Below are 16,241 nucleotides of genomic sequence, written 5' to 3'. Positions count from 1 at the left end.
CATAGTAACCATATCCTAGGGGAGAAATAAACCTTGACTTTGAAGAGCAGGTTACTTTTGGGGGGGAAAATATATATATATATATATATATATATATATATATATATATATATATATATATATATATATATATATATACACATACATACATACATACCTATTTGAGAGAGAGAGAGAGAGCGCAAGAGCGAGAGAGCGGGGCAGACAGAGAATGTGCATGTACCATATTGTACATCTGGCTTATGTGGGTCCTGGGGAACTGAACCTAGATCTTTTGGCTCTGCAGGCAAGCACCTTAACCACTAAGCCATTTCTCCAGGCCTAGAATTATTTTTTGTTTGTTTATTTTTATTTATTTGAGAGTGACAGAGAAAGAGAGAATGGGCACACCAGGGCTTCCAGCCACTACAAACGAACTTCATGTGTGCCCCCTTGTGCATCTGGCTAACTTGGGTCCTGGGGAATCAATCCTCGAACCATGGTCCTTAGGCTTCACACGCAAGCGCTTAACCACTAAGCCATCTCTCCAGCCCTGGAATTATTTCTTAAGTCATCATCTTTTAGAGAATTTGTATTCGTACTCATTGTACCTTTCCTGAGTTGATTTTACCCTCAGCCTTTTTTTTTTTTTTTGAGATAGGGTCTTACTCTAGCCCAGGCTGACCTGGAATTCACTATGTAGTCTCAGGGTGTCCTCAAATTCACAGCAATCCTCCTACCCCAGCCTCCCAAGTGCTGAGATTAAAGGTGTGTACCACCACGCCTGGCCTTCTTTCTTTCTTTTTAATTATTAGTCAATCTTTTGTTTAAAAGCAAACAGTGGCCAGACACAGGCAGAAGGCGGAATTAATGAACGTAAGAGCTTAGTAATGTGAACCAACATCAGACAAAGGCAACTATTGGTCTGAATTTTCATTTATTTTACTGGATGTTTAAGACCATGTAGGTAGCCAAAGTCAACAATATGAAGTTTTAGAGGTCCCTCATGGTCCTGTAGGAGAGAATATTAGGGACCTGTGAAAAGCTCTGACTCTCAGCATTGTGTCACCTGCTAGGATAAGTCAAGGATGTGTTGGCTACATGGCTTCCTTTGGAAGCCTCCATAGTTGACTCTCCTGAAGATACACTGACTTGGACCCTGTTTCCTGGTCTCTGGGTCTCCATGTCCTTTCTGACCAAGAAAACAGGTAACTTACTAGAGGATAGAAGCTAGATTTTGTTTTGTTTTTGTTTCGGCTTTCACAAGATTTTATAGGCAATAAAAATAGATTTTCAATGGTGTGTTGGTGCATGCCTTTAATCCCAGCACTCAGGAGACCAAGGTAAGAGGATCTCTGTGAATTCAAGGCCTGCCTGCAAGTATATAGTGAATTCCAGGTCAGGCTGGACCAGAGCTAGACCTTACCTCTGAAAACAAAACAAAAACCCACAAAAGAGAGATTTTATTTAAAATAAAAATTAAAAAAAAAAGGAGATGCAAAGGGCAATAAGGTGAATTCATGTTGGCAGGGGTCTTCCAGATGCAAGGTGTGATGCCTTTGTCTTTATTTCTGTAGTTATTACAAAGACCTTGGTATCCTGGGCTAGTTCCTAGCATTTATTTTTTCAGGCATGTGTGTGAGAGACAGCATGCATGCTAATGTGTGCATATATGTGTGGAGACTAATGTGGGATATCTTCAATTACCTCCCATCTCATTTACTGAGGCAGTTTCTCTTACTTGAACCGAGAACTTGATTTGGTAGGTCTAGATGTGGATTCAATCTCCAGCTCCCCAGGTTCGAAATAACACGTGTACCACCACATCCATCAAACATTTATGTGCATGCTGAAGGGCTGAACTCAGTCCTCTATCCAAGCCCCTGCTGTGTAAGTGTGATACCAACTGAGCCATCTCCCACCCCTAGCACCTGTAATTATTTAAACATTTGTACACGTTAATTCTCACAGCACTTGACATGTTTTGTGTTAGTTACATAGAACTGAATAATGACAAGCAGCATTATTGATTCTGATGTTATTGGAAAGCTGCCAGATGTTCTGGGTTCTGTAAGCCTAAAGGTGGTAGAACATTTACCTAGCACGTGTGAGGACATAGGTTCAATCATCAACAATGCAAAAAAGAAAACAATCCAAAGAAATATTATCAGTTAACATCCTAATCATTTAGGTGCTGATTTTTCAAATTTAAAATGTCAGGAAAGGGAGGGGAAGAAACTCTACAAACCACAACTGCCAAAGCAGTGGCCAATGTTATAGGAAAACATGGTGGTGAAAACTTTTATAATACTTTTTTTTAAATTTTTTATTAGCATTTTCCATGATTATAAAATATATCCCATGGTAATTCCCTCCCTCCCCACCCCCACACTTTCCCATTTGAAATTCCATTCTCCATCATCATACCTCCCCATTACAATCATTGTAATTACATATATACAATATCAACCTATTAAGTATCCTCCTCCCTTCCTTTCTCTACCCTTTATGTCTCCTTTTTAACTTACTGGCCTCTGCTACTAAGTATTTTCATTCTCACGCAGAAGCCCAGTCATCTGTAGCTAGGATCCACATATGAGAGAGAACATGTGGCGCTTGGCTTTCTGGGCCTGGGTTACCTCACTTAGTATAATACTTTCCAGGTCCATCCATTTTTCTGCAAATTTCATAACTTCATTTTTCTTTACTGCTGAGTAGAACTCCATTGTATGAATGTGCCACATCTTCATTATCCACTCATCTGTTGAGGGACATCTAGGCTGGTTCCATTTCCCAGCTATTATAAATTGAGCAGCAATAAACATGGTTGAGCACGAACTTCTAAGGAAATGAGATGAGTCCTTTGGATATATGCCAAGGAGTGCTATAGCTGGGTCATATGGTATATCATTCTCTAGCTGTTTTAGGAACCTCCACACTGTTTTCCACAATGGCTGGACCAGATTGCATTCCCACCAGCAGTGCAGAAGGGTTCCTTTTTTTCCACATCCCCACCAACATTTATGATCATTTGTTTTCATGATGGTGGCCACTCTGACAGGAGTGAGATGGAATCCCAATGTAGTTTTAATGTGCATTTCCCTGATGACTAGTGACGTGGACCATGTAGGTAGCCAAAGTCAACAATATGAAGTTTTAGAGGTCCCTCATGGTCCTGTAGGAGAGAATATTAGGGATTAGAATTTTAGATGCTTATATGCCATTCGTATTTCTTCCTTTGAGAACTCTCTATTTAGCTCCATAGCCCATTTCTTGATTGGCCTGTTTGATTCCTTATTATTTAACTTTTTGAGTTCTTTGTATATCCTAGATATTAATCCTCTATCAGATATATAGCTGGCGAAAATTTTTTTCCCATTCTGTAGATTGCCTCTTTGCTTTTTTCACTGTGTTCTTTGCAGTGCAAAATCTTTGTAATTTCATGAGGTCCCAGTGGTTAATCTGTGGTTTTATTGCCTGAGCAATTGGAGTTGTATTCAGAAAGTCTTTGCCAAGACCAATATGTTGAAGGGTTTCCCCTACTTTTTCCTCTAGCAGTTTCAGAGTTTCAGGTCTGATGTTAAGGTCTTTAATCCATTTGGACTTAATTCTTGTGCATGGCGAGAGAGAAGAATCTATTTTCATCCTTATGCAGATATTTATCCACCATTTGCTAAAGAGGCTGTCTCTTCTCCAATGAGTATTTTTGGCATTTTTATCGAATATCAGGTGGCTATAGCTACTTGGGCTTACATCTGGGTCCTCTAACTGTTCCACTAATCTACATGTCTGTTTTTGTGCCAGTACCATGCTGTTTTTGTTACTATGGCTCTGTAGTATAGGTTAAAATCATGTATGGTGATACCACCAGCCTCTTTTTTATGGCTCAGTATTATTTTAGATATTCGAGGTTTTTGTGATTCCAAATGAATTTTTGGATTTTTTTTTTCCATGAAGAAAGCCTTTGGAATTTTGATAGGGATTGCATTAAATGTGTAGATTGCTTCTGGTAAGATTGCCATTTTCACAATATTGATTCTTCCAATCCAGGAACAAGGGATGTTTCTCCACTTTCTAGTGTCTTCTGCAATTTCTCACTTGAGTGTTTTAAAGTTCTCATTGTATAGATTATTTACTTCCTTGGTTAGGTTTATTCCAAGGTACTTTATTTTTTTTTTTGATGCAATTGTGAATGGGAGTGATTCTCTGATTTCATCCTCTGTGTGTTTGTTGTTAGCATATATGAAGGCTACTGATTTCTGTGTATTTATTTTGTATCCTGCTACATTGCTGTAGGTTTTGATTAGCTCTAACAGCTTGCTAGTAGAGTCTTTAGGGTCCTTTATGTATAGAATCATGTCATCTGCAAATAATGATAACTTGATTTCTCCCTTTCCAATTTGTATCCCTTTTAGGTGTGTCTCTTGCCTTATTGCTATGGCTAAGGCTTCCAAAACTATATTAAATAAAAGTGGGGACAGTGGACACCCTTGTCTTGTTCCTGATTTTAGTGGAAAAGCTTCCAGTTTTTCCCCATTTAGTAGTATGTTGGCTGTAGGCTTGTCTTAAATAGCCTTTATGATATTGAGATATGTTCCTTTTATTCCCAGTCTTTGTAGGACTTTTATCATGAAGGGATGTTGGATTTTGTCAAATGCTTTCTCTGTGTCTAATGAGATGATCATGTGATTTTTGTCCTTCAACCCACTTATGTAATGTATTACATTTATAGATTTGCGTATGTTGAACCACCCCTGCATCTCTGGGATAAAGCCTACTTGGTCAGGGTGATATACTCTTGTATTCTGTTTGCCAGTATTTTGTTGAGAATTTTTGTATCTATGTTCATGAGGGAGATTGGTCTGTAATTTTCTTTTTTTGTTCTATCTTTGCCTGGTTTTGGTATCAGGGTGATGTTGGCCTCATAGAAGGAGTTTGGTAGAATTGCTTCTTTTTCTATTTCCTGGAAAAGCTTAAGAAGCAATGGTGTTAGCTCTTCCTTAAAAGTCTGGTAAAATTCAGCAGTGAATCCATCCGGGCCTGGGCTTTTTTTAGTTGGGAGATTATTGATAACTCTTCGGATCTCCATGTTTGTTATAGGTCTATTTAAGTTATTAATCTCATTTTGATTTAATTTAGGTAGGTCATATAGATCAAGGAAATCATCCATTTCTTTCAGATTTTCATACTTTGTGGAGTATATGCTTTTATAGTATGTCCCTATGATTTTTTGAATTTCTCTGGAATCTGTTGTGATGTTACCTTGTTCATCTCTGATTTTATTAATTTGTGTCTCTTCTCTCTTTCTTTTGGTCAGATATGCTAAGGGTTTATCAATCTAGTTTATCCTTTCAAAGAACCAACTCTTTGTTTCATTAATTCTTTGGATTGTTCTTTTTGTTTCCATTTCATTAATTTCTGCCCTAATCTTTATTATTTCTTCTTGTCTACTGATTTTTGCTTTGCTTTGTTCTTCTTTTTCCAAGGTTTTAAGGTGAAGCATTAGGTCGTTTACTTGCGACCTTTCTAATTTCTTAATATAGGCACATAAAACTATTAAGTTTACCTCTTAGAACTGCCTTCATTGTGTCCCAGAGATTTTGGTATGTTGTGTTCTCATTATCATTTGACTCTATGAATTTTTTGATTTCCTTTTTGATTTCTTCATTAACCCATTCATCATTTAGTAGTGCATTGTTTAGTTTCCATGATTTTGTGTATGCTCTATAGCCTTTCTTGCTACTGATTTGTAGTTTAATTCCATTGTGGTCAGATAGAATGCAAGGAATTATTTCAATTTTCCTGAATTTGTTAAGATTTGCTTTATGTCCTAATATATGGTCTATTTTAGAGAATGTTCCATGTGCTGCTGAAAAGAATGTATATTCTGCAGCCTTTGGATGAAATGTCCTGTATATATCTGTTAAGTCCATTCCTTCTATGACCTCATTTAGTCCAGATGCCTCTCTGTTTATTTTTTCCCGGGATGACCTGTCATGTGATGAGAGTGGGGTGTTAAAGTCACCCATCACCACTGTGTTTGGTGTTATCTGTGACCTTAGTTCTAATAGTGTTTGTTTGATGAATTTGGGAGCCCCCATGTTAGGTGCATATATGTTTAGGATTGTAATGTCCTCCTGTTGGAGTGTGCCCTTAATCAATATAAAGTGACCTTCCTTATCTTTCTTGACTAACGTCGGACTAAAGTCTACCCTGTCTGATATTAGGATAGCAACCCCTGCTTGTTTTCTAGGCCCATTTGCTTGCAACACCGTCTTCCAACCTTTCATCCTAAGATAATGTCTAGCCTTTGTAGAAAGGTGAGTTTCTTGGAGACAACAAATTGTAGGATCCTGCTTTTTAACCCAGTCTGCAAATCTATGTCCTTCCGTTGGGGCATTGAGGCCGTTGATTTTAAGAGATAATATTGAAAGGTGTGTATTTATGTTTGCCATTTTTTTGTGTGTGTGTGTTTCTGGTTCTACCTGTGCTCTCTTCTGTTAACTAGTATTTGAGTATTGCTTGTTTTTTCTAGGTTCCTTATATTTGTGCTTTTCCTTTTCTTCAGTATGGAGGATTCTATCAAGTATTTTCTGTAGAGCTGGTTTTGTCTTCAAATACTCCTTTAACCTGCTTTTGTCATGGAATGTCTTTATTTCTCCATCTATTTGAATGGGTAACTTTGCAGGATTAAAGTAGTCTTGGTTGACAGTTGTTATGTTTCTGAACTTGGAATACATCACTCCAAGCCCTCCTGGCTTTAAAAGTTTGTGTTGAATAATCTGCTGTAATCCTGATGGGCTTGCTTTTGTAGGTAACTTGATTTTTCTCTCTAACTGCTTTCAATATTTTTTCTTTGGTGTGTGTGTTTGGAAGTTTGATTATAATATGGCAGGGAGAGGTTCTTTCCAGGTTTTGTCTGGCTGGGGTTCTAAAGGCTTCCTGTAACTGTATTGGCACCTCTTTCCCAATTTGGGGGAAATTTTCTTCTATGATTTTGTTGAAGATGCCTACTATGCCTCTGGAGTGGAGTTCTTCTCCTTCTACTATGCCTTGAATTCTTATATTGGATCTTTTCATAGTGTCCCGAATATCTTGAAATTCCCACTCATACTTTTCTATAAGTTTGTCTTTCTCTTTGTTGGACTGCATTAGGTCTGCCACCTGGTCTTCTAGCTTAGATATTGTCCTCTCCCTCATCCATCCTACTGGTGAGATTTTCTACAGAGTTTTTTATTTCATTAACTGTGTTCTTCATTGCTAGTAATTCTGCCTGGTTTTTCTTTATTATTTCTATTTCCTTATTTATGTCTTGTATTGCCTTCTTTATTTCATTAAATTGGTGTCCTGCATCTTCTTTGATTCCTTTGATTTCCTCTTTGATTTCTTCTTTGATTGTTTTGATGTGTTCTTTGACCTCTTTGAACATATTTATAATCATTCTTTTGAACTCTTTCTCAGGCATTTCCTCTAACTCTTTCTCACTGGAGGACATTTCTGATGCATTAATACTTTTAGGTGGATTTATATCATCTTGCTCTTTAGTGTTTCTTGTGTTATAATGTATATATTTTTGCATCTTGGATTAAGTTAATGCTTGAATTTTCTAGCTAGCTGTGTATTCTTAGTTGTATCAATTGATTTCATGTAATATATTTTCGGGGTAGGACCTTACGGTGTTAGGTGTGGCTCTTAAGACTCTTAGAGTATCTACAAAGATGTTCTTAGGGGTTGAGTTTCCCTGCTATGGGAGTATTCAAGCAGGCTGAGTGGAATAAAATACAGGTAGATTCTAAAATTTAACTAAACACTGTACACATTCAATCAAATACAGCCCCGAGTATGTATGCAAGAGTAGTTATTATAACAACCAGATTTTCTATCAACAAAGAGGTTAAGATTTCTGGTCTGTTGAGGGATCCAAGTCAGCTTGCGACCAAGTGAGACCCTTCCCTGGTGCAATCCCAGTTACCTTGGATGATTTTGGTATCAGTCAAGTTGCTGCCTTGGTCGTCCGGCTGCTGTTCTGGTTTCTGGAGCTGGGCACTGGCTTTTCCTGTGGGGCAAACCGAGCCTGGCAAGTGTGGCCCTGCAGATCAGCACCCCTGCTGCTGGAACTGCTGCTGCTCAAGGTGCCCCTGCTGGGTCTGTAGCCACTGCTGCTGAAGGTGTTGCTGCTGAACCCACCGCTGCTGCTGTAGCTGCCACTTCTGGAGCCACCACTGCTGCTGAAGCTGCTGCTGCTGTGTCCACTGCCTCTGCTCCCCCTGAAGCTGTTGCTGCCGAGTCTGCCGCTGCTGCCACTCCTGGGTCTGTTGCTGCTGGGGCCGCTGCTACCGGTGCTGGAGCCGCTGATGTTGCTGCCAAACTCTGCTCCTGCTTGGGTCCCGCTGTCAGCCCAAGTTGGCGTGGCCGGGTCCCGGGTCGCTGCTCTGTTCACCGGAGCTGGGCTCAGGCGGTGGGGGAGGGGAGGGAGCTGCAGCTGCTCTGGTTCTCTCGCTGCTCCAAGCGTTCTTCTACCTCACGGTCTGCTCCTCCGTTGCTCGCTGCCGCTGTCCCCTCACGTTTCCCGAGTTGCGGAGAGCGCCGCTGTGAGGGAAAGCTCCTGCACCTGTCTTTTCCTGTGGCTCGAGCCAAGCCTGGCGGCTTTCTGGTGCGCCGCGGCCGCGGCAGTTGGCCGAGCTGCCGGAGCCGCTTTTCCCACCTGTGCAGGCTCTGGAACTCTTCTACTTCTCCGCTGTCACTTCAATTTCCTATACACCTCACTTTTTAGTAAAAGTATGTATTTTGCTGAGTTTTTTTTGGTCTTTCCCCCCCCCCCCAGGCTGCTTTGGCGTGGTACCTACACCGCCATCTTAACCGGACAACTTTTATAATTCTTACAAGCTAAATTTTCACCTGATTTCCAGGTACCATTGGCTCAGTGATATTATTGTTATTTATTTGGGGTGTGTGTTCCTATGTATGACTACAGACAAGCTTATGTGGCTGTCAGAGGATGACTTCAGATGTCACCTTCCACATTGTTTGAGGCAGGCTTAATTGTTACTCACTGCTCTATTCTGCAAAGCTTCTAGGAAATTCTCCTGCCTCTGCCTCCCTTCTCACCATAGGCACACTGGAATTTATCGAAGCCAGCCACATCTTCTGGATTTTATGTAGGGCCCAGGGATCTAAACTCAGGTACTCAGAGTTGCATAGCAATTGCTTTGTTCACTAAGGCATCTCCCCAGGACTTCAATGGTCATTATTTTTTTAATATATAAATTTAATTTGCAAGGAGAGAAAAAATAGAGGGGGATGGAAGGAGGAAGAGTGAGAATGTGCTCCCCAGGGCTCTAGCCAGTGAAAACAAACTCCAAATATATGCAGCACTTTGTGTACCTGGGTTTACATGGGTTCTGAGGAATGAAACCTGGGCAATTAGGCTTTGCAAGCAATCACCTTTAACCACTGAGAAATCTCTCTAGCCCCTCAAAAGTTATTATTTTTTTTTTTTGGGGGGGGGAGCTCGAGGTAGGGCCTCACTCCAGCCCAAGCTAACCTGGAATTCACTATATAGTCTCAGGCTGGCCTTGAAGTCACGGCGATCCTACCTTGGCCTACTTATGCTGGGATTAAAGGCATTTGCCACCACACTTGGTTTCAAGTTATTTTTGATGGTTCATTCTATAAAACACAGAAGTGTATGGTACTTATGTCCTTGCCTATGAATTAAAATGATTTTCTTGTTTCTTAGGCTGGTGAAAATCTGGGAAGAACGAGTAAGCTTCACTAGGCTGAAAGAAAAAGTCACCAGAGAAGAAGGAAGAGTTATTTTGAAGATAGAAAAAGAAGAATGGAAGGTAAGCTCTCAAGAAGTAATGCCTGATTTTCCACCTTTTGCATTTTGTGGTGGGGCTGAATGACTCCAAGACTGTAATTAATGGCATCATAGTTAGACAGTCTAATTTTAATAACATGAAAAGTAATGATCAATAGAAAAGATCAATAGAAAAGAAACCTAACTTACTATATTGCAAAAATCTGATTGGCGTCCATTCTGCCCACTTAAGTGATTTGTGGCAATTTTTCCTCCAAATCCTTCTAATAAACCATTTCTCATTTTCCATAAAATGACCACCTAGCTAATGAAAACCACACAGCTTTTCAAAATTAATGATTCAGACCTTATCAAATGGAAAAGAATATTACTTTTTTGTTAGGTATGCTTCCTGACTCATACTCTTCTCCTCTCCCTTTCATGCATGCACCCAGGTTCAGGTTGCTTAATTATATCTGGCATACAATGTAAGTCCATCTACTCCTTGGACCAGTGTTTGTTTTTATGTATGTAGGTACTTTTAGCTTTTTTTTTTTTTTTTTTTTTTTTTTTTTTTTTTAGTTTGTTTAGTTTTGTATTTGTAACTTGTTAGTTTTTTTTTTTTTTTTTTTTGGTTTTTCGAGGTAGGGTCTCACTCTGGTCCAGGCTGACCTGGAAGTAATTCTGTAGTCTCAGGGTGGCCTTGAACTCACGGTGATCCTCCTACCTCTGCCTCCCGAGTGCTGGGATTAAAGGCGTGCGCCACCACGCCCGGCTACTTGTTAGTTTTATCTCTGGTCTATTTTACGTTTGAAGGAGAAAAACAGAGAGTTATAAAGAAAACATAACTCTTAACAATTTTCCTAAAATAAGCAGAAGAGAAATTTAAATGACCGGGATGATTCTAGGGACAGTCTTATTTTCAGTAGTGTGTGTACCTTAGGAAAGCTTAGAGCAGACTTCTATATGTGTGCATTATTGACCAATTAGGTTGCTTTAGTTTATTCTATTATGATTGGGGTTTGAAGGTTTAGCAACAAGTAAATCAATAAATGTAATTGTCTTAAGACAGAAGAAACATGAAGTGCTTGGACATGTAATGCAGTGCGGCACAGTACTAAAATAGTGTAAGTACAATAATGACTCTATGATCTTTGACCTTAGACACTTCCTTCTTCTTTACTGAAACTGAACCAACTGCAGGAATGGCAACTTCACAGAACTGGCTTGTTAAAAATTCCTGAGTTTATTGGAAGATTCCAGCACCTCATTGTGTTAGATTTATCTAGAAACACAATTTCTGAAATACCTCGAGGAATTGGTAAGGAAGGTTGCTTTTATTCTCTAGTTTAAAACTTTTTATTGATAGCTTACATAAATATGAACAATATAACATGGTCATAATCCCCTACCACCATCTTCCCTTTCTTCCTCCTAAATCCCTCCTCCACTCAATCTCTTGTTCTTGCTTTTATTATTGTGCTATTTTTCTACCTGTATGTGTGCTTTAAAAGGTTTTTTATTTTATTTATTTGTTTGAGAGAATAGGCATGCCAGGGCCTCCAGCCACTGCAAATGAACTCCAGACTCATGCACCTCCTGTGAACCTGGCTTACGTGGGTACTGGGGAATTGAACCTGAGTTGTTAGGTTTTACAGGAAAATGTCTTAAGCATTAAAACATTTCTCCAGCCCATAAGGTTGTTTTTTTTTTTTTTTTGACACATGTGATAAAGATCTCATTTTCATATATCTCTGAATTTTGAGAAAATTTTCAACGTTTAATCTAACTTAAAGCTATAGGGGATCCAAACTCCTGGAATTACTGAGATGATTTCTATGCGAGAAAAAATTTTGGAAACATTGGTTATATAGACTTTAAAAACAATATTGCTGTTTAGCTATTTCTCTTATAGCACGTTGAAGGCAACCTAGAACAAGTGACTCATTGAACAAGGGGCAAAATCCTTAGGTGAAAATTACTCAGGGTGAGGTGTACTGTTTTTGTTGTTAGACTTTTGGTTTTGGTGCTGGGGATCAAGCCCAAACCTTCATGTGTGCTAGACAAGGGCTGTACCAGTGATGACATTCTGAACCCAGAATATATAGTATAGATAAAACCGAATTACCTCCCTCCCTTACCCATGATGCTGTCCCTTTAAAATTGTGGAAAGAGAAGAACAAGAACTGAACATTTGCCAATGAACAATTTAAGTATCTAAGTAGTAGGTAATAATTGGGAAATACTATATCCACCTGCTTTCTACTGTGTTGCTTTTTGTAGGACTGCTCACTAGACTTCAGGAATTGATTCTTAGCTACAACAAAATCAAGACTGTCCCCAAAGAACTAAGTAACTGTGCCAGCTTGGAGAAACTAGAACTGGCTGTTAACAGAGATATATGTGATCTTCCACCAGAGGTCAGAAAGTTCTAAATGTCTATGATATTATTTGTAATTTACTAGATTACTTCTCCATTAAAAAGTAAAAACTCATGGGGAAATGTTATGAATTTTATTTTAGAGAAAATACTTAGTGAAAATGATTTTCTATTATAAGGCTGGCTTTAAAATATTTTTTTAATTTTTTAAAAATATTTTATTTATTTGAGAGAGGAAAGCAGCACACAGAGAATGGGCATGCCAGGGCCTCTAGCCGCTGCAAACAAACTCAAGACAGACCCACCACCTTATGCATCCAGCTTTACATGGTACCAGGGAAATGACCCTGGATCCTTTGGCTTTGTGGGCAAGTGCCATTTCTCCAGTCCTTAGATATTTTTATTTACTTTGAGGGCAGAGGGAGAGTGCATCCTTCCTGCCATTGTAAACAAATTCCAGATGCATGTACCCCTTTATGCATCTGGTTTTATGTGGGTACTAAAACATTGAACCTGGGCCATCAGGTGTTGCAAGTATCTTTAACTGTTGAGCCATCTCTCCAGCTCAAGGCTGTCTTTTAATGAGAAAATCCTATTTAGTTGTACTGACATTTGTTGGCTAAATAGATCTCCATGAAGGTTAGGATGAGTTTTATTTAATTGTTAATTCATCAAGTGAAGGACAATCCTAGGTTAGTTACAGTGGTTACTTAGTAAATGCTTGTATTATTTAGGTATTACTGAGGAATGAACCCAGGGCTTTGTGCATGCTGGGTAAGCACTTTTCTCCTGAGTGATACTTTTTCGTTTGTCTGCTTTTTATTTTTATTTTTTTGAGGTAGTTTCACTCTAGCCCAGGCTCACCTGGAATTCATATGGAGTCTCAGGGTGGCCTCAAACTCATGGTGATCCTCCTACCTCTGCCTCCTAAATGCTGGGATTAAAAGGATGCACCACCATGCCTGACACATCTGCTTTATTTACTTGTTAGCAGGGTGGAATGGAGTGAGAGAATGAGAATGAGTGAGAGGGAATGGGCATGCCAAGGCATCTTGCCACTACAAATGAGCTCCAGATGTATGTGTCACTTTGTGCATCTGGCTTCATATGGGTACTAGGGACTCACACCCAAGCAATCAGTCTTTGTAAGCAAGTGCCCTTAACTGCTATCTTTCCAGCCTGTCTGTTTGAAACAAGGTATCACTCTGTAGTCCTTTGTGACCTCAAATTTATAATCCTCCTGCTTTAGATTTCAAAGTATTAGAATTATAGGTTTGCCCTACCACACCCTTTTTGGAATGAATACACAGGTGGTGGGAAATTGAAACTGGGCCATCAGGTTTTACAAATAAGTGCCTTTTAACTAACGTGCCATCTCTCTGGCCCCTAGATTTATTTTTATATTTGTCGTGGAGTCCTAATTCTAAATAAAACTCAAGTGTAATACAGGAGTTATTCAATTTTTCTCTTATATCCAATTGTGTGGACAGCTATCATTAAATAAGGCTTAGGTGTAACATGAATGTTGCTTTATCAGGGTGAGTCTTCTGGCAGTTTACTTTGTGGACATCTATTCTGAAAAATTTTGTTTTTCTTCAGCTCAGCAAACTGTTAAAGCTCACCCACCTTGACCTAAGCATGAACCACTTTAGTACAATCCCTCTTGCTGTGCTGAACATGCCTGCCCTGGAGTGGCTGGACCTGGGAAGCAACAGACTAGAACACCTTCCTGATGCCATAGAAAGGTAAAATTACTTTTCTGTACTGAAAAATGCTTTAAAACTACCTATGAAAAGCATGAAATAAACTGAACCAGGCAAAGGGAACCCCATGAATTTGCTATTTCAACAGAATACATTCATATATCCTAAATACATAAAAGGGTTTATGGAGTAGAAAATCTGGCTGACTTCATGTTAGTCAAAATATGCTACAATAACACTGCTTAGCACATGTCAGCCACTTCTGTACACTTTACAAAGAGATGAGGAAGCCCATGCACAAAGGTGTATTACAGGATTTGAACCTACGAACACTGGCTTGAGTCCATGCCCTTAACCATTAGGCATACTCCCTTCCCTAGGTTGACATATTAAAAATTTCTGCCACGGGGCGCTGGAGAGATGGCTTAGAGGTTTAGTGCTTGCCTGCAAAGCCTACAGACCCCAGTTCAAGGCTCGATTCCCCAGGACCCATGTAAGCCAAGGTGGTGCATGCATCTGGTGTTTGCAGTGGCTAGAGGCCCTGGTGTGCCTATTGTCTCTCTCTCTGCCTCTTTCTCTATGACTCTCAAAAAAATTTTTTTCCTGCCAGGTGTGGTGGTACATGCCTTTAATTTCAACACTAAGGAGGCAGAGGTAGGATCACTGTGAGTTCAAGGCCACTCTGAGATTGACTGCATAGTGAATTCCAGGTCAGTCTGGACTAGATTGAGACCGGAAAACTAAAAAAGAAAAAATATATATAATTTTTCTCTTAAGACTGTTGATGGTTAATCTTTGGTTGTCAACTTGACAGGATTTAGAGTCACTATGGAAACAAATCTCTGGTCATGTTTTTGAGGGATTTTCTAGATTAGATTAGTTGAAGTGAGAGGATCCACCTGAACTGTGGACAGTGCCATCCCACGGGCTGGGTGCTGGACTGTATGAAAAGAAAGATAGCTGAGGGCTGGAGAGATGGCTTAGCGGTTAAGCGCTTGCCTGTGAAGCCTAAGGACCCCGGTTCGAGGCTCGGTTCCCCAGGTCCCACGTTAGCCAGATGCACAAGGGGGCGCACGTGTCTGGAGTTCGTTTGCAGAGGCTGGAAGCCCTGGCGCGCCCATTCTCTCTCTCCCTCTATCTGTCTTTCTCTCTGTGTCTGTCGCTCTCAAATAAATAAATAAATAATTAAAAAAAAAAAAGAAAGATAGCTGAGCATCCAGCATTCATGGCTCTGTTCTCCTACCTCCCTGCTTATGAGAACATGTGAAATGCTCAGGCCCACCATCCCTTCTTGCCACATGAACACTTACTTTTTAAACTATAAGCCACAAACAAACCCTTTCTTTCCTCAAACAGCTTCTGATTGAATATTTTGTTCCAGCATCAAGAAAGTAACTGAGACTGGGTGTGATATTGCATGTCTTTAATCTGAGCACTTGGAAGGCTGGGATAGAAGGATCACCATGAGAGTTTGAAGCCACCCTGAGAATATATAGTGAATTCCAGGTCAGCCTGGACTACAGCAAGACCCTACCTGGACAAACCAATAAAAGTAACTGAAATAGACTCAGATACATTTGCAGCAGCTCTTGTAGAAAACTATGAAACAGTGTAACAAATACTAAAATATGCTGATTTTATTTCTGCCACAGTATGAAAGCTATACTATACAGTCTAATTCCTTGATGTAGATTCCTTACTAATCAGGTTATACAAAATAAAGCAAATTAAACCAATAAATATATTAGTTAACAGAGACATTGTAAAAATGGCATTCCTTTCTTGTTCTGGTTTTCCAAGGTAGGGTCTCACTCTAGTCCTGGCTGACCTGGAATTCACTATGTAGTCTCAGGGTGGCTTCAAACTCACAGTGATCCTCCTACCTCTGCCTCCTGAGTGCTGGGATTAAAGGTGTGTGCCACCATGCCCAGCTCCTCTGGTTTTTAAGGTATCAAGAACCCAGCTTTTCATGTTATAGCTGACTAACTGCAGAATCCTCTTCTGATCCTTAAGAATGCAAAATCTACATACATTATGGCTACAGCGGAATGAAATAGCGTGCTTACCAGAAACAATCAGCAATATGAAAAACCTGGAAACTCTTGTTCTCAGCAACAACAAACTTCAAAATATCCCAGTATACATGGAAGAAATGAAAAATCTGAGGTAAAAAGTTGTAGTCAAGGAAATGACATGCTAATTTCTGGTTCTAAGCTGGGGAAATGGCTTAGATTGGTTAAAAGCACTTGCTGCACAATCCTGATGACCAGAATTTGGACCCCCAGAACCCATGTAAATGTACACTCATGTGTCAGTAATCCCAACATACCTATGGCAATGGGAGGTGGAGCCAGGGGAGTCCTGAAGCTTGTAGGTG

General features: G+C 39.8%; 1 protein-coding gene across 2 annotated transcripts in view; it reads left to right on the top strand.

Annotated features, from left to right (window-relative positions):
• The window catches only part of Lrrc39 (leucine rich repeat containing 39), a 34,062-nt gene that overhangs the window by 13,385 nt on the left and 4,436 nt on the right, over window positions 1-16,241 (top strand). Inside the window, exons 2-7 of one of the 2 annotated variants that reach the window (XM_045138843.1) lie at window positions 9,719-9,824; window positions 10,237-10,242; window positions 10,985-11,102; window positions 12,065-12,201; window positions 13,761-13,906; window positions 15,878-16,030. In XM_045138843.1, the coding sequence (XP_044994778.1) occupies window positions 9,719-9,824; window positions 10,237-10,242; window positions 10,985-11,102; window positions 12,065-12,201; window positions 13,761-13,906; window positions 15,878-16,030 (666 nt within the window). Of the gene's footprint in view, window positions 1-9,718; window positions 9,825-10,236; window positions 10,243-10,945; window positions 11,103-12,064; window positions 12,202-13,760; window positions 13,907-15,877; window positions 16,031-16,241 lie in introns of both variants that reach the window. The other variant, XM_004663947.3, reaches the window with a different exon arrangement.

Source organism: Jaculus jaculus, chromosome 19, assembly GCF_020740685.1.
Source record: "Jaculus jaculus isolate mJacJac1 chromosome 19, mJacJac1.mat.Y.cur, whole genome shotgun sequence".
NCBI lineage: Eukaryota > Metazoa > Chordata > Mammalia > Rodentia > Dipodidae > Jaculus > Jaculus jaculus.
This window is presented reverse-complemented; position numbering and strand designations above follow the sequence as displayed.